Source organism: Dipodomys spectabilis, unplaced genomic scaffold (genome assembly GCF_019054845.1).
Source record: "Dipodomys spectabilis isolate Male_0828 unplaced genomic scaffold, ASM1905484v1 ptg000107l, whole genome shotgun sequence".
Lineage (NCBI taxonomy): Eukaryota > Metazoa > Chordata > Mammalia > Rodentia > Heteromyidae > Dipodomys > Dipodomys spectabilis.
In genome coordinates this window covers 638,730-660,449 of record NW_024870784.1, presented here as the reverse complement: position 1 = coordinate 660,449, position 21,720 = coordinate 638,730, and the positions used below count along the sequence as shown (strand labels likewise).

Sequence of the window (21,720 nt, the reverse complement as noted above, 5' to 3'; positions counted from 1 at the left end):
TAGCTGATCTCCCTGCCTCTCCTTCTCCTGCTATGCTACTTCCTCCTCCATGAACCTGACTATTATGACCAGAATCGCACGGAAGCTGTTCTTTCATGACTGGCTCACTTCACTCAGCGCCTTGGCCCCCGTGTCCTCGTGTGCTGTGGCGTGTGTCAGGATCTCCCTCTCTTTTAGGGCTCTCTCATGACTTCTGAACTTCGGGAGACCCATCTGAACAAGAGGTTCATCTACACAGTTAAGGCAACCGGCCAGTTCTCATAAATTCCACTTCAACCTGGCACAGGCTAGAATCCAGGTTTACAAACAGTATCAGAAAGGAGAGGGGAAATCCCTTTATAGATGTGGCGCTGAGGGGAAGAAAGTCCAGCTCATATGCAACATGCCCAGTCACAGATTCTTTTCCCTCAGTGTTTCATTTTATAGGCCCCATCCAGGCCCAGCTGCAGGAGCAAGCAGCTGCCCACTGTGTGTGATTCCGGGAGCAGCTGAGGGTACTAGACTCTTCCTTGCCTACATAAATAAACAGAGACACCAAAATAAATCTGCTCAGGCAGCAGATGCGAGAGGAAGTAAAATTTCATTAATGCCTAATGTCTCCGGCGGACACACGGGCAGTATCTCATCAGCATGTGCTAGGTGCTCTGCACCCAGGAAGGCGGGCTGTTCTGGGCTACATGGGGACAGAGTGGCCACTGTCCAGTGGCCTCACTAACTGCCCGGCCAGCCTGAGTTGACCTCAGATGGACATGGCTCTCTTTCTAAAAATCCTGCATCTTCACATCAAAAAGAGAGACAGAGAGAGAGAGAGAGAGAGAGAGAGAGAGAGAGAGAGAGAGAGAGAGAGCCTGGACAATGTGACTTCTTCCAGCGCCCCAAGAACAAGAACTGTCTGTCGTCCAATGCCCCGGTCTGTGCCAGGATGCCCCAGCCTCGGGTGTCCTTTCTCTTGGTATTTTCTCCCCTGTGCATCAAAGCAGTGTCTGGGGAGTTCTCTCCTTTCCACATCCTCCCCTGCCTGTCCCAGAGGACAGCACAGATTCTGCAGAGCACAGATCTGCACTAGGAGAGGAGCCCTACATAAATAGTTCATTCCATCTACCTGGTAGTTCCAACAGGGAAAAGCTGTGAGAAGAAGCAAAGAAGACTTGGGGCAGTCACGGGCAGTAAATGTAGATTTGAACTCAGGTCTGAGACCCTATCCTCAGCCCAGAGTGCAGACTTAGTTGCACTTCCAGGCTTCACAGGAGCTATGCTTGTGGCAAAGGCCCTAATCTATGCTTCTGTTCTTGTACCCCAGCCTCTATTCCTGTACCCCAGCCTCTATTCCTGTAATGCCTGATTATTGCACACATACACATATATCCCAACCTCTGTCTTACAGCACTGTGAACCCCTCTGCTCCTAAAACACAATGCACCCCAACCTTTACTCCCACAATGCTATGCACCTTAATCTCTGCTCCTACAATACCAAGCACCCTATCCTCTGCTCCTACAATACCAAGCACCCCAACGTTTGTTCCTATAATACCACGCACTCCACCTCTGCCCCAACTGTGCCAGGTGTACTCCAGTCTCTTCTCCCCAAGCACACACACCTTGATCACTGCTCCTGTAATGCCATTCCCCAGTCTCTGTGATTCTGTACTCTCCCATCTGTCTCCATAATGCCACCACCCACCTGCTCTGTGTTCCCAGCCGCCCCCCCCCCCCCCCCCCCCGGCACAGGTGGCTAATACACCACAGTTGGGCTGTTGGTTCTCCTCCTGCTTCCCCAAGGGTAGCTCCTGGGATGGAGCATGGGCTCAGGGTCTTCTGTAACCGCTCAACCTGTTGGATGAAATGAGATACACAAAGAGGCTCCGCCCCTCCCCCCCCCCCCCACTCCCCCACCCTCCAACTCAGAAGCCAGCACGCTATAGACAATGAGTTACCATCCAAGAGTCCCCTGGTCTGGGCACACACAGCTGTGTCCCCTATGGGGGGTACACTGCAGATACCAAGCTCAACATAGGTGAGCTGAGAGGGTCCTCAGAGATCACCCACCTTTGTCAGGGAAGGCAGACTTGGAGGCCTTCCGGTCCTTCAGCAGGGCTTTGGTGTTGTGAATCTGCGTGATGAGGGAGGCCGGGGGCTGTTTGTGGGAGGGCAGGTTCTTATCCAACTTCTTGGAAAAAGGTCGATGAAGGAAATCCCCTCTCTTCTCTTGTTCTTTGGGCTTCTTGTCCTTCAAATCAGAAGCAAACATACATACTGAGCCACACATGGGCCTCCTCTTTGGAAAGTCATCGGAGCGTATTGGAGGAATCCTAGCTCTCTGCTTCTGCATGCTCTCTCTCCCACAGGAGCCATAGGGAGGAGCTGGGTCTGGAAGATGCTCCAAGGAGTCCAGCTCCTTCCGCTCGCTTGACCAGCGGGCCTCGGCTGTCTCTTATACCTCACGGCACCGTTTCAAGGGTCTCCAACACAGGCCAAGGCCTCCCTAGGAGTTGGTTATTTCAAACCCGAGCTGAACAAACTCAAGTGAGGCAGATGAGGTCTTTTGCAAACCTATCATGTACCATTTACAATGGTACCCTAGCTGGGGAAGGCACAGGGGTCATGTGAGCACTGCGGAAGAGGAGGCAGAATTACATGTGTCTGAAACTAGCCTGGGATGTATAACATTCTGTCTCAAACCAACAAGAAATAACAATTCAGAATAAATAAATAAATAAAGTGGTACCCTGGGATGCTACGCTCAGTGAGGCCTTGCAACCTGAGATGTAGCTGATGCCCTTCTCTGCCAGGCCAAGGAACCCGACACAACTGGATAGGAGAGTCCAGAGGTCGGAGTACTGCCCTGTGGGTTTCTGGTGCTTTCTATCCTCTAGGCCTGGGAACGCTTCCTTGTAGAACTAAAACTCACAGGCTTGCAGCCTTATCTTGCTGTGAATTTTATCTTTACTTAACTAGGCTATAGTCCCTCTGATAGGAGCAAACTTGTCACTATTGATTTATCCTCAACCCCACTACCTCTGGCATAAAGCCAGGCACTTAAGGAAAAAGCATAATACATAGCTATCGAAATCAACATTTTCAAAAAGGTCAGTAGAAACCAAATAAGAGTTCAGATGACTTGAGTTCAAATCTCTGGGAAGGGAGGAATGCCATGGTGTAGAAATTCCTTCTCTGGCCTGTGAGACAGTGCGCGATGTTTACCATTACCAACAGACTGAGGCTGACCCGGGCCTGGCTGAGGGAAAGGGGCAGCCTTCCACTCTTTTTTTTTTTTTTACTTCCAATTTTGAAGAGTATTTGCAATTCGAGAGAGCTCATCTATTTTTCATTGACGTTGCTGAAAAGCTTCTCAAAGAAACATCTCTTTGCACTTTTGTAAAAGTGCCCTTTCCAACAAGGATGCTCAATGCCTTTGAAGAGCGTGACTCACTACGTCCAATGTGCGAGTGGAAAAGCACAGGAGGCAGTAGACAGCAGGGCCTTCAGAGCCACGTTGTGGGCCGTAGCTCTTGGGGGAAGGGGATTAAATCTGATTCAGTGGTTGGTTCCTAGTGGAAGAGCAAAATGGAATGAAATAGAGGCAAAGCCTCCTCAGACTCCTGCCACAACTTCCAATGAGGTCGCAGTGATGGCGGCTGCCAGCTGCATGAAATGCAGGACCCCCCAAAGTGCAGAATGCATTTGATCCCTTTACAAAGGAGCACAGCTCGGGCGGTTAAATTCAGAGACTTCTGCAGGTCTGGAGTCGGTACTGTGGACACTTGACTCCACACGGCCCTCTTAAAGCCTGGCAGTGAGTGTCAGGCAGTATCAGCGGAGGAGAGCAAGAGCAGACCTGACTGGCCAGGGCAAGGGCAGGGGCTAGGAACATACTTCAGTCTGGTTCCTGGAAGGCTGTCTGAACGTGAGGCACAAGACAAAGGCTCCAGGTTACCCTCTGGTGCTGTGGCTTGCCATTGTAACTGTACTAAGAGGTGGATCCTTTAACACCAGGCATGGTCGTGCATGCTTGTAATCCCAGCACTCAGGAGACTGAGGCAGAAGGATAGTGAGCTTCAGGCTAGCCTAAGCTGAGTGGCATAGATCTTGTCTCAGAAAGAAAAAATAGAAACAAACAAAAGAAAAGAAAAGGAAGGGTGAGGAAGAAAAAGAAAGGAGGAGGAGGAGGAGAAGGAGGAGGAAGAGAAGAGAAGAGGAAGAAAAGGAAGAAGAGGAGGAAGAAGAGGAGGAGGAAGAAGAGGAAGAGAAGGAGGAGGAGGAAGAGAAGGAGGAGGAGGAAGATAAGGAAGAGGAGGAGGAGGAGGAGGAGGAGGAGGAAGAGAAGGAGGAAGAAGAAGAGGAGGAGGAGGAAGAAGAGGAAGAGAAGGAGGAAGAGGAAGAGAAGGAGGAGGAGGAGGAGGAAAAGAAGGAGGAGGAGGAGGAAAAGAAGGAGGAGGAGGAGGAAAAGAAGGAGGAGGAGGAAGTAAAGAAGGAGGAGGAGGAGGAGGAAAAGAAGGAGGAGGAGGAGGAGGAAAAGAAGGAGGAGGAGGAGGAGGAAGAGAAGGAGGAAGAAGAAGAGGAGGAGGAGGAAGAAGAGGAAGAGAAGGAGGAGGAGGAAGAGGAGGAGGAGGAGGAGGAAAATAAGGAGGAGGAGGGGGAAAAGAAGGAGGAGGAGGAGGAAAAGAAGGAGGAGGAGGAGGAAAAGAAGGAGGAGGAGGAGGAAAAGAAGGAGGAGGAGGAAAAGAAGGAGGAGGAGGAGGAAAAGAAGGAGGAGGAGGAGGAAAAGAAGGAGGAGGAGGAAGAGAAGGAGGAGGAGGAGGAGGAAAAGAAGGAGGAGGAGGAGGAGGTGAGTCCTTTAAAAGGGGACAAGGTCATGGGAAGCGCGGTGCATTATCACAGCAGTGGGCTGCTTGTCACCGAGTGAACTCGTTGTCTTGGGGCTGGGTTGGTTGTGGCGGGAGGAGGCCGCTAATTAAAAGGATGAGGTTGGCCATCACTCTGACTCCTAGGTACACTTCCTAACCGTGAGCTGCCCTCCTCCCTCAGGTTAGGATGAAGCCCAAGGTCCTGCCCACAGGCTCATGCCATGCCTTTGAACTGCACTAGAACTGTAGGAATAAGTCTCTGTTCTTTGTAAATTACCCAGACTCAGGTAATCCATTACAGAAAAAAAATCCAGTATGCTACAATGTGCTCAGGGTCACCTCGTCACCTCGGGACCTGGGACAGTAATAACTTTTTGCTGTTTTCTGCTGCTTTGTTTACATGAAAGTAAACATTTGTCTAATGTGAAGAAAGATGAGCTTTGACAACACACACACACACACACTCACACACACAGACACACACACATCTACAGCATCCATGGGGGGTGGGGGGGGGGCGTATAAATGGTCTATTCTAGAAGTCTAGCCTATTTCCTTCCTTTTGCAGTTTTCTTGGTTTTTATGCACAAGTTACCATTGCTCTGTGTCAACACCTTTCATAGGAAAAGGGCCAAATGTACTTCTGTAAGACATTTTTTAAAATATTGATTTTTTAAAGAATAAATTATATTCACCCCTTTTGCAGATCAAAAAAAAAAAAAAAAATCACAGGCACTGGACGCTGGTGGCTCACGCCTGTAATCCTAGCTACTCAGGAGGCTGAGATCTGAGGATTGCGGTTCAAAGTCAGCCTGGGCAGGAAAGTCCATGAAACTCTTATCTCCAAAAAACCACAAGTAAAACGAAAGAGCACTAGCCTTGAACTGAAGAGCTGAGAGACAGAGCCCAGGCAGAGTACAAGCCCCATGACACCCCCAAAGAAAAAAAAATCCCAGGCAGGCAACATTCTTTCAAGCTGTTCTGTAACCTCCAAGCTTACCGAACGGCCAGCAGCTCTAGGGGCTCACATCAGCGCCTTTCCACCTCTCCTTGGGGGTCTCAAATACTTAAAGAGCAAGTCACAAAATGTCTCCCAGACTGACCTAAGTAGCATTAAGAGCTGCATGCTGGGTATCAGTAGTTCACGTCTGTAATCCTAGCTACTCAGGAGGCTGAAAGGCTGAAATCTGAGGATCCCATCTTGAAGTCAGCCGGCTAAGTAAAGCAATAGATTCTTATCTCCAATTAAGCAGAAAAAAAAAGCTGGAAGTAGAGCTGTGGTATAATACTAATCTTAAGCCAAAAAGCCAGGCAAGAGCATGCGGCCCTGAGTTCAAGCTCTATGACTAGCATATGTATATGTGCGTGCGCGTGCGCGCGCGCGCACACACACACACACACACACACGGAGCCCAAAGTTTGCTGGGAAGGACACTAAGGTTAGCCTGTATGACCAAATTTTCCTCTAGTCAACAAAGAGAAAATGAAATTTCACTTTACTGCTTGATTGAAAGTTCCAGAAAACTCTACTAAGACTACCTTTATTGGGATTGCTCCCAGGGTCCTGCTCAGCCTAGAACTGGTTCCAGACCTCTCCCTCCCCGAGGGGCAGAACCTTGTCCAGCCCGTGAAGCAGGGTCAACAGCCTGGAGGAAAGCTGGTTGTTTACAACCAGAAGATCTCATTACCCTCTGAGCACACAGTCCCAAAACGCAAATGATCACCCCATTCTACCTTCTCATTTGCATGGCCTATTTTCTCCCCAAGAAATGTCCTAGGGAGCCAGCTGCTCAACTGCCTTACGTAACAGAAGATCTTTGGAAGGACTCATCACACTATGCTCTGCACAGGCATGTGCCCACCCCCCAATGCTACTACCTGTACTCCCTGCACAGCCCTGGCCTTCCAGGCTCTGCCCACCAGCGTCTCTGCCATCCATGAGGGCCTGAGAGCCAAGGAACAATTTCAAGCTCTGCTCTGAGAACTTCCTTCTTTGTACCTATCTATATCTTTCTCCCCTTCCTTCCTTCCTTCCTTCCTTCCTTCCTTCCTTCCTTCCTTCCTTCCTTCCTTCCTTCCTTCCTTCCGTGTATACATGGTACTGGAGAGTGAACAGGACTCTACCACTTGTGACACTCTCTCAAGTCCACTTTGCTTTTTCAAGTTTACTTTTGATATACAGTCTTACTAACTTCACCTAGGCCTATACTCAAACTATGATCTTCTTACCTCCACCTCCCGAGTAGCTGGGATCATATACACGCCAGCATGACTGCCCTGGGCCTACCCTAAACTCCTGTGGCCATTAAAGGAGAAGTAGCAAGGTGTTGATGATCGCCCGGGCTTCTGGGAAGAGATGGTTCTCAATTACCTCCCCTGGCAGAGGCCCAGCCCCTGGGCTCTTGGGTCTGTCCATGCTTGGACTCTTAGCTGATGGCTACTCAGTGGGGCTGACAGCTAGTGAAGAATGACCGGAGCTGCTGGGACACTAGCCATGCTAGTAGTCTGGTAATATGGAAATGCAGACTCCATTCCTGGCTCACTCTGCTACTGGCTGGTGATCCTGAGTAAGGAACTTCAACTGGAGGGGAAGTGTTTTCCATCCATAAACAAAAGTGTGTGCTCTTTTCAGCTGTGAGGATAAACAAAAATCCACATGACACCTGTGTTTTTTGTTTTCAGGTCTTTGGAAAACAAATTCTGCCTCTGAAAGGGTTACGGACTTGGACCAGCTCTAGGTCTTGGGCCCAGTGGCCTGCTCTACAGAGCTTGGACTTGCCAAGATCAGAATTGTGCAAGCCTATATCCATCTCTCAAACCCGGGCTGGTGGCTCATGTCTGTAATCCTAGCTAATTAGATATGAGGATCATAGTTTGAAGCTAGCCTGGGTAGGAAATGCCTGGAAGACTCTCATGCAGTAAGCTACCCCCCTCCCATAGAGAGAGAGAAAGAGAGAGACAGAGAGAGAAACAGAGAAAACAGAGCTGTGGCTCCAGTGGTAGAGTGCTAGTATTGAACAAAGAAACTCAGGGACAGGATGCAGGCCCTGAGTTCAAGCCCTTGGAGACACACACACACACACACACACACACACACACACACACACACACACACAAGGCCCTGAGTTCAAGCCCTTGGAGACACACACACACACACACACACACACACACACACACACACAATCTCTTAGTCTTTGTCTCTCTCTCTCTCTGTCCAAGTTCTTACCTGCACAGCAGCATGGAGTTCAAAGTCTCTTGTCCAGGTATCCAGCGAGGCCTGTGGAGAGCAGTATTTTTCAATGATCCAAGAAGCTGCATTGCTATTTAATTCCTCAACTTTACCACCCCCCCCACCTCCTCTCCTGCAGCTCATACTGAAGTGATTCCTTTCCGTGTTTACAAATCTTCCTGTCCCCATCAAAAAATATCAGACCCATAAATCAGAGTGGCAGTAGGCAGTGAAGGTCCTGATTCACATGCTGAGTAGATTTTCTAGGTAAACCTTATTAAATATGAAGATTCAAAACTGAGGAGCATCCTACAGATGAGCAAACAGCAAAATCGGCCATGTGAACAGCAACCACGTCACCACAGCAAGCCCCAGGGCTCAGCTGATACCTGCCAGCCTCCCATCAGGCCTTCTCCAGCCTCGCTGCGCCCCAAAGAAACCACCACTTCCATGTCCAGCCTCACACATGCTTGATCCAATTCTACACTTGTACACGATTTTTAAATCTGACACAAACCAACATGTAAGCATTTACCTTTTAACTTATGTTCCCTGTGGCAGGTTGATTCAGACTGTCTTAAATGTTGTATGTTAAAGTTCGAACCCCCAGGACAGCTCAGAACGTGCCCTTGCTCACAGACAGGGTGTTTATACAGAAGTCATCGAGTTAACCTAAGGTTACTCAGGTGGGCCCAAACCCACTGGAGTGATATCCACAAAAACAGTATAGTAGGCCCACAAGAACATCATCTAAGAGATCAAGGATTCCCAGGACCCACAGTAGGGCCGGCAGCAGATTCCCCTCATGGCCTGGGGAGGAACAGGTCCTGCTGAGCCTGGATCTTGGGGGCCAGCACTAGAACTGTAAAAGCACAGATTTCTGCCCAGTTGTGGTATTTGGTACAGCAGCCTGAGCAGACTAATCCAGTCTCCTGCTTTCTCTATGCCACATTTCCCTCCAAACTCCAAAGCAGTACTTCCTATCACAAAGGCCGCTTCCTACTTCTATTTCACAGTTTTGTAGACATCAACATCACTTTCCAAAAGAGATTTGAACAAAAATGGCTTTACGTCCTGCATGGCCTTAATAGGTAGTCAAAAAATGATGACTACCCTCTTTCCACTCTCATAGTTACCCAGGTCTCTTCCCCGGGAGACGGTGCCTTGGACACATCTATAGATCTATAGATCTATAGATCTCAGTTTCACAAATGTCTTTTCTCGCTGGGTGTTGGTAGCTCAGACTTATAATCCTAGCTACTCAGGAGGCTGAAAGCTGAGTCTTAAGGTTCAAAGCCAGCCAGAAAAATCTGACACTCTTATCTCCAATGAGCCAACAAAAATCTGGAAGTGGAAGCATGGCTCAAGCGGTAGAATATGAACCTTGGGCAGAGGCGAGTGAGAGCACAAGGGTGCTGGGTTCAAGCCGCACTGGACCGAAACAACAACGACGACGAAATTCTCCGCTATACTCTTACACAAAGAAGAAAAGTCTGAAAATCAAAGAATTGTAAACCTAGCAGAGAAATGAAAACAACTTAATTCAGCTCACGGAGCTCCTAGGAGAAAAAGAACAAGGAGGAAATAAGAGCCCAGAGATGCACTCAGTACACAGGACATGGCTTGATGCCATCATCCCTGGGGACATGGGACCTGTGTACTGCCAGTCAGCACTCACACAATCTGCCACTTTTGTCCCCTGCCTCCTTGCCTCCATCCATCGCACTCCTGTAGCATGGATGTCTCGCCTCTTAGGCCAGTCATGGTAACTAGCGTAAAACTAGTAAAGTATGGATCTTCTCACAACCTCCAGATCTCTCTCTCTCTCTCTCCCCCACCCTCCTTGAGACAGGTTCTCAATATGAGCCCCAGTCTGGTCTGGAACTTGTGATCTTCCTGCCTCAGGCATGTGCCACCATGCCTGGCTATATATAATAGTATTTTTCCCAACTAGCCCCCCACCACACTTTCTCGTTTCCAGCACAGACAAGTTGGACAATCTAGTCATAACTTGTAATTCAATTAACAGAAATAACCACTGCAGTTTGGAGAAAACAAATGGATCATAGAAAATTGAAATCCTGTTTGCCCATTAGTGTTCCTATTTAAATCTTAACTGTTTGATATTTCAACAAATGTTTAAAACGATCACCATGTGCACTTGAGCCAAGTGAAATAATCACTAGAGAAAAAGAATCCAAATGAAAGAAAGGGGAGCTTTGCATCACAGCTCTGGCACTGGCCACATAGCACAAGGGTTGGGATGAGAAGAGCAGAGATCAGAACACAAGGGCACCAAGAGGGAACGCAGCAGCCACAGAGGGTGCACACACCAGTCTCTCGTCCCTTGCAGTGGCTATTAGCATTATCACAGTCAAATGCAAGAGAAGAGGCCAAAAGCCTAAAATGGATTCTGCATCTCCGGGTCTCTGAGGGATTCCTGCTGGAAGACTCGGCCATCTGCCGGTGACAAGGCCTATGCGTGCTGTGCTGCAGGTGTGTCCCTTACTTTACTCAAGTTAGGTGTCTCAATTAGAATGTTTTGTCTTCCCCAGGTACTTGCCCCAAGTCTACCTATTTTCCAGGCCTTGGGACAAAGTCCTATCTGATTCTTTCACTTTGACCATTCAGTAAATATTTTTCTCTTTTTATTTTTGTTTTTATAGGCAGTCCCAGGGTTTGAATTCAGGACCTGGTCTCTGTCCCTGAGCCTCTCTGTGTTCAAGGCTAGCTCTCTACCACTTAAGCCACAAAAGCCACTTCTGGCCTTTTCTGTTTCTGTGGTACTGAGGAATTGAACCCAGGGCTTCATGCATACCACTGAGCCATGTTCCCAGCCCAGCAAATATATTTTAAGTATTTTTTTTTGGTCGGTCATGGGGCTTGAACTCTGGGTCTGGGCACTATCCCTCAGCTCTTCAGCTAAAGGCAAGCGCTCTACCTCTTGAGCCACAGCACCACTTTTGGGTTTTTAGTGCTTTATTGGAGATAAGAGTCTCACGGACTTTTCTGCCTGGGCTGGCTTTGAACCAAGATCCTCAGATCTCAGCCTCTTGAGTACCTAGGATTACAGGTGTGAGCCAGCGGCGCCTGGCAGTATTTATTTTTTGTTATTATAAAGATGATGGACAGAGGAGTTATGTGAGTCAAGTAATGAACAGTGGCATCCCTTTCCCCATTCTCTTCCAGTTTTTCCCTCTCGTCCCTACCCACAAGTTGTATAGTGAGTACCACTGCTGCATTTGTTCACCCAGTTAGCAAATATCTAGTACATGCCAGCTATCATAGTCTCCTAGGATGCTCACTCCGTTCTCGCTCTTATGGGACTCACAGTCCTGGCTGGGAAAGAGAAGCTAATCAAAGAGTCTTCAAATGAGAATCTGGTCAATGGCCCTGCTCTGGTGCACAACATGGAAGGCAAGCTGCCCTAGAGGGATGGGATCTGGCATCCGAGGTCAGGGAATGGCAGGAGTCCATGAGGAGCTGTCCTGGCCTTAGGATCTGAAGAGTCACCAATATTGTCTAGGCAAAGAGGGCTGGGAAGAATATTCTAGGAGACGGAACAGTCTGTGCAGCCCCAGAAGTCACAGGTACTCAGCAAGCCTGGATGGAAGCCATGGGAGTGAACCCAAAATAGGAATCAGGCCTGGGGGTGAGCTGGGCGTGGGAGGCGGCCCTGAACAATGATGGCTGTGTTGTAAATCTGTCCTCAGGGCTCAGCGCCAAAGGTATTTATCTTTCAGTCTTTGTGTCCCACAGTACCTGGCTTTCTCTCTACTGCCCCCTCTACTTGGAGACCTGGGCTCTGAGCCTCTGGGTTTGCTTTGGGGGTGCTCACTCACCTCGTAAGCCTCCTTGATGGGCCTGCACTTCTCTATCTGGTAGAGCTGTGTCTTGTAGCACACGTTGTCCTGGAGTTCAGACTTCTGCCAGAGGAAGGAAGAGAAAACGTGGCTTAAGTCTTAGAAAACAGAAAGGTCCATGGAGTGGACATGAAATCATAAACCAGTGCTTGCTTGGACCAAAAGAAAGCCGGTCAATTTGAGAGCAAGGTCCCATCTCTGCACCACAGTCCTAGGCCTCCGCCCAGAGTCAGGGATTTCCCTTCCCCTCGGAGCTCTGCCATCCGAGGGTCAGGTAACCTTGGGCCAGTCACTGCTCCCTCGGGGCCCTCGTTCTTTCTTCTGGGCAGTGGAGACTATGCCATCTGGGAAATTAGAAATTAAATAGGTGGGCTGGGAAGAATGCCTATTTTATCAAACCACTAAGCAGAATATTGATCTTGCTTGTTTGCTTATTTGAAAACAGCACACAAAGCCAGATGTGCCAGCGGCTCATGCCTGTAATCCCAGCTATTTAAACCAGCCAGGGAAGAAAAGCCCATGAGACTCTTATTTCCAATTAAGCAGCAAAAAGTTGAAAGTAGAGATATGGCTCAAGTAGCAGAGTGCCAGCCTTGAATGGAAAAAGAAAAGGGAAGCATCCTGGCCCAGAGTTCAAGCCCTGGTACCAGCACACATTCACACAATAAATACCAATAGTAAGTAAACAACTATAGAGCACAAACTCACAACCTAGAAAATTATGATAGATATTAAGGTGACTTATGATGACAGAGACTCAATCTTGGCTGAAGGCAGAGAAAATTTAATTGATTAATGAATTTGTCAACCCACAGTTAATGAGTGCCCTTTATAAACTCACTCACACATCTTGGTTTTAAAAGAAGGAAACCAAGGAAGAAGAGGAGAAATGTCAAATAATTAAAAGGGCAATATTTTACTTTTTGGTCCATTAGACTGGATTTCCAAATTATGCCTTGGCTGCTAATAACTGGCCGACAAGATGAATAACTGAGACAGCACAGTTAAATGAACCCTGTCTGGAAATTACCAGCAGTCGTTGTCTGGGGAATTAATCCACTTGCCTCATCTGGTTTTTCCCACAGGTATGTCCTGTGATTGAAAAGTCAAGTGTGAAAAACTGGCACAATAACATGAAAACCTTCTCCAGCCCAAACGGCGTCTGGGCTGTTTCCAGAAAATGTTCTTCAGGCTTTGGAACCCTGATGCCTGACAAGCAAAGGAGCGGACCGCAGCGGAAGCAAGACACTCAGAAGCAACACAGAGGTGTCACTCGCTTGGGAAGAGCTGCCCAGTTATTTTGTAAGATCATCTTGTAAATTATTTCCTTTTATTTATTTTTTAAAATTGTTACTCTAAAGGTGAATAACAGAGGGGCTAGGATTATTTTAAACAAACCTCGTATCTGTCCATGTGGAAGGATCCACAGAAACTTTAAAATCAGACATGCTTCCATCTTAGTAAACTACCTAGAGAACTAGACTGCTCGAATCTGCTCAGTGATGGATGGATGGATACATGGGATGGATTGCTAGATTGCTGGGACCAGGGCTTGAACTCAGTGCCTCACACTCTTCCCTCTTAAATAGCTTTATGCTCCAGTCTGGCACTGTTATCACTTGAGCCACTGTTCTACTTCTACTGTTTTTTGGAGATAACAGTATCACCAATTTCCTGCTTGGGCTGGTTTGGAATCTTTTTTGTTGTTGTTGGTCGTGGGGGCTGAACTCTGGGCCTGGGCGCTGTCCCTCAGCTCTTCAGCTCAAGGCTAGTGCCATACCACTTGAGCCACAGGGCCAGTTCTTACTTTTTTCTGCTTATGTGGTGCTGAGGAATGGAACCCAGGGCCTCATGCATGCAAGGCAAGTGCTCTACCACTGAGCCAATTTCCCAGCCCCTAGCTTGGAATCTTAGCCCTCAGATCTTAGCTTCCTGAGTAGCTAGGATTACAGATGTGAGACACAGGCACTAAGAAGCCAGCCTAGCTGTGATGGTTGATCTTGCTTGACCGCTTGGCTGGACTGAGAGAGCCTCCTAGGAAATTAGTGATGTCTGTGAGGTGTTTCCAAAGAGGATTAAGTAAGGGCAGGAAGACCCACCCTGAATGTGGGCAGCACCCTCCTACAGAGGGTCTGGATGGAATCAGGGGTAAAGAGAAAGTCTGCCAGCATTAGCATAGGCTGTGTGTGTGTGTGTGTGTGTGTGTGTGTGTGTGTGTGTGTGTGTGTGTGTGTGTGTGTGTGTGTGTGTGTGTGTGTGTGTGTGTGTGTGTGTGTGTGTGTGTGTGTGTGTGTGTGTGTGTGTGTGTCCATGTCTCTCTCTCTCTCCTCCTTCCTGCCCAGCCTCTGCCACATGTTTCCACTGCCATGAGGTTTTGCCTTATCCTAATCAAAGCCACTGAATCAAAGCCACTGAACTGCAATCTATGAAACCATGAGCCAAAATAAATACTTCTGCTATTTATGTTATTCTCTCAAGTAACTTGGTAACAGCGATAGAGAGCTAATGAACACAACAGCCTTAGGTACTTTGTTACGGCAATAGAAAACAGACTATTGCACATAGGAGGTGTCAAAAGTCTTGTCTTCCTGGATTTGATGCTTCTCTTTCAGCAGCTTTCCCTTGAGTAATAAAGCCTCGAGGCTATGCATCTGCTCCTGCCAGAAATGCCATCCCATTGCTGCTTATGCAGAGTGGACTTTTCACCCCATAAGCATGACTCTTACTTTGCAAAGCCTTTTACTGTTGACAATGTTTCTTCTTTTTTAAAAAAAAATTTTCATTTTTTTGCCAGTTCTGGGGCTTGAACTCAGGGCCTAGGCACTGTCTCTGAGCCTCTTTGTGCTCAAGGCTAGCACTCTACCACCTGAGCCACAGCACCACTTCCAGCCTTTTTGGTTTATGTGGTACTGAGGAATCGAACCCAGGGCTTAATGCGTGCTAGACAAGCATTTTACCAGTAAGCCACATTCCCAGTCCATGCTATTTCTTCTAATTTACATCTTTCCTTTGATCTCTTTATGTCTCTGTCTCTTTCTCTCTCTCTCTCTCTCTCTCTCACACACACACACACACACACACACACACACACGTTCTGTGTATCATTTCCTGTAGAAGCAAACGCTAGCAAATATCCTAAGCTGAATCAGCTTAGAAACATCTGTTCTTTCATCTAACTGTTTAACAAATCTCCTGTTGAGCTTGTTCCTGTGTTGGGCAGTGTTTTCTATTATCTGAGACACACTCAGACTATCTCTTGTGAGTTCTTATTATTATTTTGGTCATTTCTACGATGGCAGGGAGAATATAATTTCCCCAAATGCAAGTGGATCCTCAGTTTTGCTCTAAAAACTCCCAAACAGGATTCCAAACCAATTGCTTTGGTGAAATTTGGTGAGAGATTGGGGTTACTGTGGGACTGCACACAGCACGAAGGCAACTACACATCATATCTCAAGGTGCAACACAAAGAAGGTCAAGGTCATCTGGTGAACGCGAGTGAATGAATGCTCAGGTACGTCTCCGATGGGCTTCCTGCCAACTCTGCATCTCTTGGGCTGACTTCCTGTTAGAGCTGGTCCATGCCACCCATCTGGATGGAAGTTGCACAGAGAATCTATTTTACCTTGGGTGCAGTTTTCTTTATAAAGTTCTTTCCAAGTCTTGTCCCTTTGGAGATGATTTTGTGAACTCTGATACTGAAGCGTTTCTACACCATTTCCCAACATATATGAACTCTTTGTGGCCCAAACTATGAAGGGGATGAGGATGTTGGAGTACCTCTGTCCACCTCACGCAGTGGTGGGTTCGGGACCCGTGTGTGACAGTGTATTTGGATTTCTGACGCCCAGAATATGTGTGGGTGACAGGTTCAAGCTAGTGAGGTTCAATTATGCTCTTATTTCCTGGAGATGTGTAAGCATCATTGTCCCTTGGTACCTTTGGGTGATTGGCTCAAGGAACCCTAAATATAAAATCTATAGATACAAAGACCCTTATAAATAGCTCAGTATTTACACATAAACTATGAATAGCTTTAGATGATATATAATGTATAATACCATATAAGTGCTATGTAACTAGTTATTGTTTTTTTGTGGGGTTCTTTTTGTATGTGCGTGCTAGTACTGGGGGCTTGAACTCAGGGCTTCATGCTATGCCTTGACTTTTTCACTCAAGGCTGGCACTCGACCACTTCCTATACCTCCACTTCTAGCTTTTTGCTGGATAACTGGGAGAATCCAGCAAGTCTCTCAGATCTGTCTGCCTGGGATGGCCTCAAACTGTGATCCTCAGATCTCGGCCTCCTAAGTGGCTAGTATCACAGGTGTGAGCCACCACCACTCGGCTTCTAATTGTATTTTGTTACTGTTTAGGAAATAATGGTTAAGAAAAAACAGTCTACCTCCAGACAAACACAATTTCTTTCTCTTTTCTTTTCTTCTTTTTTTTTTGGGGGGGGTGGGGTGGGGTGGGGTGGTAGTGGTCCTAGTCCAGGGGCTTGAACTCAGGGCCTGGGCACTTGTCCCTGAGCTTTTTTGCTCAAGGATAACATTCTACCATTTGAGCCACAGCTCCACTTCCAGCTCTTCTGGTAGTTAATTGGAGATGAGTCTCACAGACTTTCCTGCCCAGGCTGACTTCAGACAATGATCCTCAGATCGCAGCCTCCTGAATAGCTAGACACTATCCAGTGGGTACCATTGCTACATTTGGTCGCCGTATATCGGACACAATTGTTTCACATTAATTTCAGTCTGTTGCTGGGACCTGGCAGATGAGCAATCTTTAGATACAGAGGGCTGGCTACACATGTGTTCCTCACGCTCCATGCTTTAGAGAGGAGATGTGTGACTACCATGTACTGCTTCCTAACTTTCTACAACCAGAGAATTCCTCAAAGCTTCTAATATGGGGAATCCCCAATAGCTAAGAAATGTCAGAAGAAATATAAGCAACTGGGAAGCTGAGAGAAAGGGAGGTGGGAAGGGACCCTCCTTCCTTTGACAACTCTGTCCCAGGCTTCGTTTTTCAGAGAAACATCTCAGATTCAAGGTGCTCTCCTAGATGCTATGACTTTCCCCCACATGCAGGAAACCCAGCCTTACGTTAGGTTAAATGATCAGCCTGGATCAGGTGGCTGCCACTGGGCAGGGCTGGATAGAAGAAACCTCCTTTAGGTTCCCACTCACCCCTGACAAGTAGCGCTGGAGTTTCTTGTTGAGGAGGAAGTAGATGGCGAGGATGTGGCAGGCACGGTTGGACAGCACCGTGTTGATGACATCACTGTTCTTGTAGCCCAGCTTCTCAGTCATGTGCAGCACCACGCTGGGGCTCAGGTCTTCCAGAGAAATCCTTCAGGCAGAGACAGAAAACCCATCACCTCCTTAGCTGCTGGAGCGGCTCACCAACATGGTAGCACACGGTCAGATCTTCCCACAGGGCCTCCCAGACAGTATGGTTCACTTTTTTTGGTCAGTAATGGAGCTTGAACTATGGACCTGGTAGCACTATACCTCTTGAGCTACACAGCGCCACTTGCAGTTTCTGGTGGTTAACTGGAGATAAGAGTCTCACGAACTTTCCTGGCTGGGCTGGCTTTGAACTGCGATCCTCAGATCTTTGCCTCCTGAGTAGCTAGGATTATAGGCATGAGCCACTGGCGCCCCGGTTTTGTAGTTTGGGTCTTTGTTTCTCATTATATTTTTGTGATCTTTCTTTTTTTTTTGCCAGTCATGGGGCCTGAGCTCTGGGCCTGGGCGCTGTCCCTCAGCTCTTCAGCTCAAGGGTAGTGCCATACCACTTGAGCCACAGCGCCACTTCTGGCTTTTTCTGCTTATGTAGTGCTGAGGAATCGAACCCAGGGCCTCATGCATGCAAGGCAAGCACTCTACCACTGAGCCACCTTCCCAGCCCCTATTTTTGTGATCTTTCTGTAGTTGTATAATGGATTTGCAATTCAATATGTCAGTTTTATGAGTACAATGCATCTTGATCAACGACACACACATACACACACATACTTTTTTTGTGTGTGTTGGTAGTAGGGCTTGATTTCTGGGCCTGGGCACTCTCCCTTAAGGTTTTGGCTCAAGGCTGGCACCTTTCCTTCTGGCTTCTTTTTGCTGGCTAATAGGAAATAAGGAATCTCAGACTTGCCTGCTCAGGTAGGCTTTAAACCATGATCCTAGATCTCAGCTTCCTGAGTAGCTAGGATTATAGGCATAAGCCACCAGTGCCAGACCATTCACTGTATTCTAATTACATACAACATGACATCATTATCTCCATTTTACATCTGAGGAACTGAAGCCCACGGTAGTGCAGTAGCCGTCCCAGGGCGACTCAGACAGGAGGGGTACCCTCAGAATTAAAGCCAATGTCTGGAGTCTGGATGCTGGAGCTCAGCCCTTACTCTCAACCAGCACACAAAGGCTGCAGCTAAGCCAGTGAGGGCTGGGAAGGGGTGTGTGCCAGCATCTCGGGGATACCAGAATCCTTGAAAGAGATACAAGGAAGGCACTGGAGCAGAACACGTCTGTTGGCCAGCTCTGCTGTCACCCCCACAGCACCTGAGGTCTCCCTGAAGGAACCCCAATAGCCCCGCACACATAGACACTGCACAGCTTAACCTCAATGGTAAAGAGAGGCCTGGCACGCTCACTGCACACAGCAGGTCAGCTGGCAGACCCAGGGCAAAACTGCCTCTCCTGACCACTCTCCACCTGCCATGAAACCTGCATCTCCCTTCATCATACACCATGCCCAGGAGAGCAATTCCTTACTGCAGTCAGATACTAAATGATAAGCTCTAGACAACAAGTCGGGGGCGGGGGGGGGGGGGAGGGAGAGGGGGCATGTGATGTGTTTAAAGAAACATATTGGTTAAAGCACGGCTGGGTGGTAGAGCTTGCCTAGTATGTATGAGGCTCTGAGTTCTAACCTCAGCACCAAAACAAATATTTAAAAGCAAATATATCATTTCTCCCTCTCCCTCCCTCTCCTCTTCTCCCTATCCCTTTCTCCTCCTGCTCCTTTTTTCTTCTTTCTCCTCCTCCCCCCTTTTTCTCTCCCCCTCCCATACTGGACTTGAATCTAGAGTCTTTACCACTTGAACCACACTCCCAGCCTTATTTCTTCTATCATTCTTCTATACTACAATTGCTTGTCAAAACATTGAGCACGTGATTGTGTGATTGGTATGAGTGAAAATACTGGAAATGGCAAAGTGGGTGTGGTCCTGTAACTAGCCAATCACCTGCGACCCTGCCAATGGCCAATGAGATCACAATCAACACTTGCACAGCCTCATTCTGGCCTAGAGAAGGGGTATGGTAGGGCACAGGATGGCACCATAGCAGGGAAGAGAATGGAGATAAGAAGGAGGAATGTGTGTGGAGACAGACACCTTGCCTCTGTCCTTTATCTCTGTGGTTCAAAACTAGGAGAGCCAGCCATGCCAAAATGAGGTCTAGCAACCAATTCTTGACTGAGAGTAATAATATTTTAACCAATAATATATGTACAGGATGCTCTCCAATGTTACTGAAGTTGTATTATCTCTGCATGTATGGGCCAAACAGGATACTAAAATGTTCCAGATTATGATGAAGGATCATTTGGATCAATTAAAAGTACATTAAATCCATTTCATACCATTTCTAAAAATCCAACCCTGTCCTGTATTACTGATCATCTCCTTTCCGTCCACCTACCTCCAGTGCTACATGGGGGGCGGGGGTGGAGGATGGGGGTCAGGAGGGGGCTGCCAGGCCCTACTGGGACACAGGAATCTAGGTCAGCTCTGTCACCAATTTCTGTGCCCAGGTCAGGAAGGCAAGCCAGTCACTCAGCAAACATGTGCTGACTGAGTGGCATGAATATTTATCATAAAAAATTTACCCCTAATGTTCTTTTCATCCTGCCGTTTAGAGATCAACCTGAAGGCCCAAATGACCTCACAGGGAAAAGCTTTAAAGAAGAGTGATGTAAACTTGCAGGTTTTGTTTTCTTTACTTTCCCAAAGGAAAAACACTGAGTACATCTCAAATAATTAAGTCTGAAGCTAGAAATTGGGAAACTACATGACATACTTTATAAAGAAAACACTTTTCCTTCCTTCCCTCCCTCCTCCCTCCCTCCCTCCTTCTCTGTCTTCCTTCTGAGACTTGAAATCAGGGCCTCACCCCTGCCAAGCAGGAACTTTACCCCTAGTCATGCCTCCAGCCTTTTTTGTGGGTTTGTGTGTGTGCGTGCGTGTGCATGCTCATGTGCATTTGTGTGTGTGTGCATGCTTTTGTGCATTTGTGTGTGTGTGTGTGTGTGCGCACGTGCGCATGCACGCATGCACGCACACGCTGCTCCTGGGGCTTAAACTCAGGGTCCAGACGCTGTCCGGGAGCTTCTTTTGACTCAAGCCTAGTGCTCTACACTTGAATCACAGCTCTACTTCCAGTTTTCTGTGGTTAATTGGAGATAAGGCTTACAGACTTTCCTGTCTGGGCTGGCTTTGAATCATGAACCTCAGATCTCATCCTCCTGAGTAGCTAGGATTATAGGCATGAGCCACGGGCACCCAGCTGGTATTGGTTATTTTGGAGCTAGGGTTTCACTTTGTGTCTGGGCCAGCCTGGACTGCACTCCTACTTGTGCTTCTCCATGTCACTGAGGGTATGGGCCCAGCCCCTGTACTACATAAGCAGCTGGGATGACAAGGGTAGACCACTGCACCTGACCATTGGCTGACATGGAGTCTGGGCTGGCCCCAAACCACAATCCCCCAATCTCTACCACCCAACTTGCTAGGACTGCAGAACTGAGCTAACTCTCCTGATAGGAAATATTCCTTTCTTTGCTTTTGTTTTTCTTCCTTTGTTCTGGAACCAGAAAAAGAACGACCAAAAACTTTTTTTGGGGGATGGGGTAGGGGTGTCAGTTGTGGGGCTTGAACTCTGGGCCTGGGCGCTGTCCCTCAGCTCTTCAGCTCAAAGCTAGCGTTCTACCACTGGAACCACAGTGCTACTTCTGTTTTCTGGTGGTTTATTGTAGATAAGAGTCTTACGGGGCTAGAAAGGTGGCTCAGTGGTAGAGTGCTTGCCTTGCTTGCATGAGGCCTTGGGTTCAACTCCTCGGCATCACATAAGCAGAAAAAGCAGGAAGTGGTGCTGTGGCTCAAGTGGTAGAGTGCTAGCTTTGAGCTAAAGAGTGAGGGACAGTGCCCAGGCCCAGAGTTCAAGCCCATGACCAACAACAACAACAAAAAAGAGTCTTATGGACTTTCCTGCCCAGGCTGGCTTTGAACGCTGATCCTCAGATCTCAGCCTCCTGAGAGGCTATGATTACAGGCGTGAGCCACTGGTGCCCGGCAACTCTTTCTTTCTTTCTTTTTTTTAAAAACCATCCTTCTAACTGGTTGCATGCTGAATCTTTATGTTTCTCACTCACTGAATCCAAATGCCAAAAGTATCCATCTGGCCAAATCAGTGTAGAAAATTTACTTAGAAGTTTTGATGTATGGGAATCGGTCTGCACCTGGTGGAAAAGCTACTACAAGATAACATAGCACATGGAAACTCTTTGTCAGTGAAGATGTAGCCAAAGAGGGGGCTCCCTGCATTTCTGACCCGAGCGCCTCCCACAGCTGGCGTGGTTATGCTGAGTTAGAAGGTGATTACATTAGCTGATGACTCATTTGGCTGTCATAACATCCCTCCTTTAACACAAAGCAAACCTGCACACCCATAGCCATTGGTCACGAGGCCTGGCCCCCTTAGTTCTGTTTC

General features: G+C 47.8%; 1 protein-coding gene across 1 annotated transcript in view; it reads right to left on the bottom strand.

The window, feature by feature from the left end:
• Positions 1-21,720, bottom strand: part of Hunk (hormonally up-regulated Neu-associated kinase) — a 104,153-nt gene that overhangs the window by 4,414 nt on the left and 78,019 nt on the right. The window contains exons 7-10 of the mRNA XM_042687269.1: positions 17,131-17,293; positions 11,918-12,001; positions 8,073-8,123; positions 2,049-2,229 (exon numbers count right to left, since the gene is read on the bottom strand). Coding sequence (XP_042543203.1) covers positions 2,049-2,229; positions 8,073-8,123; positions 11,918-12,001; positions 17,131-17,293 — 479 coding nt within the window. The remainder of the gene's footprint in view (positions 1-2,048; positions 2,230-8,072; positions 8,124-11,917; positions 12,002-17,130; positions 17,294-21,720) is intronic.